Source organism: Aplysia californica, unplaced genomic scaffold (genome assembly GCF_000002075.1).
Source record: "Aplysia californica isolate F4 #8 unplaced genomic scaffold, AplCal3.0 scaffold01350, whole genome shotgun sequence".
Taxonomy (NCBI): domain Eukaryota; kingdom Metazoa; phylum Mollusca; class Gastropoda; order Aplysiida; family Aplysiidae; genus Aplysia; species Aplysia californica.
Genome location: NW_004798620.1, coordinates 27,667 through 28,820, shown reverse-complemented (window position 1 = coordinate 28,820; position 1,154 = coordinate 27,667). Strand labels below are relative to the sequence as shown.

The window sequence follows — 1,154 nt, the reverse complement described above, 5'->3', positions numbered from 1 at the left end:
TCTCTCTCTCTCCCTCTCTCTCTCTCTCACTCTGCAACACACACATTCGCACAACACAGACATACTAACAGATGGACAGACACACCGACAGACACAAACGCATACTGACACAAAAATGGACACTCATACATGGACGTGCAAACTGAAAACAACCTGATGGAAATCTGAACTATCTAGAATAGTATGTCTATGAGCGTATCGAAGTGACTTACATCCTCAAAATCACAGAATCAAAGATTTAGATGTATACACATGTAATCTAATTTGTCATTAAAATGTGTGTGTGTGTGTGTGTGTGTGTGTGTGTGTGTGTGTGTGTGTGTGTGTGTGTGTGTGTGTGTGTGTGTGTTTGTGTATACATGTCTCCAAACACTGAGTCTTGGAAAGGAAAATAGAAACTTTGCTTTTAAAGTGCCGTATTTTATGAGTGATTATGCCATAAATTTTAGGAAAACAAAACAAAAACAGAACAATCTTTAATCTTACCTCATCTCAATTCACCAGTCAGTGACACTCTGCCTTCTGTCAACCAATTACTTTCTGATAGGGCTGGGAAATGTTTGTGTAATATGTCCCGCGAACAACTTGTATTGACCCACAATACAATATAATAAAAACGCAACCACTGAAATGGGTATGCACTCCGAACGGTTCGTCTACAATACGTCGAAGTCGAATCCACGAAAGTATTGGGTGACCTCTCTTGAAGTGGCCGGTTTGGGCAAAATTGATTGACCTATTGCTGACATTTGGTGATACTGTTAAAATTGTGCAAGACGATCAACCAATCGTTGAAGAGGGATGAGTGATTGTCTTAGACAGCTCAATGTCTTAAGCAGAGCCAATATATAACGTAAAAAGCTCTCAAGGAAAATGAAAACGAGTGCATGTGAAGGTGATTGTCTAGTACAGGTTAGACTGCAATTTACTCACTAAACTTGTTACGAGATGACATTTTCTTTCTCAAAACTTGATGACCACATACTAACAATACAGCCCGTATGTGTAAAAGTCAATGTTTACACCTTGGATAGGGAATTTTCTGAAAACCCGAACTCAATACGTAAAATTGAAACTTTCCTTCCTGACGTACACCACAATAAGTACAGGGGGCCCACAAAGATGTGTTTTGCTTTCAGTTTTGTTTTTGCTGT

The 1,154-nt window shown here is 39.2% G+C and overlaps 1 protein-coding gene across 1 annotated transcript in view; it reads right to left on the bottom strand.

Annotated features, from left to right (window-relative positions):
* Positions 1 to 564, bottom strand: part of LOC101848867 (carbohydrate sulfotransferase 11) — a gene marked incomplete in the record, with an annotated part of 9,051 nt that extends 8,487 nt beyond the window's left edge. Inside the window, 1 exon segment of the mRNA XM_013090585.2 lies at positions 487 to 564. Coding sequence (XP_012946039.1) covers positions 487 to 491 — 5 coding nt within the window.
* Between the last annotated feature and the right edge of the window lie 590 nt (positions 565 to 1,154).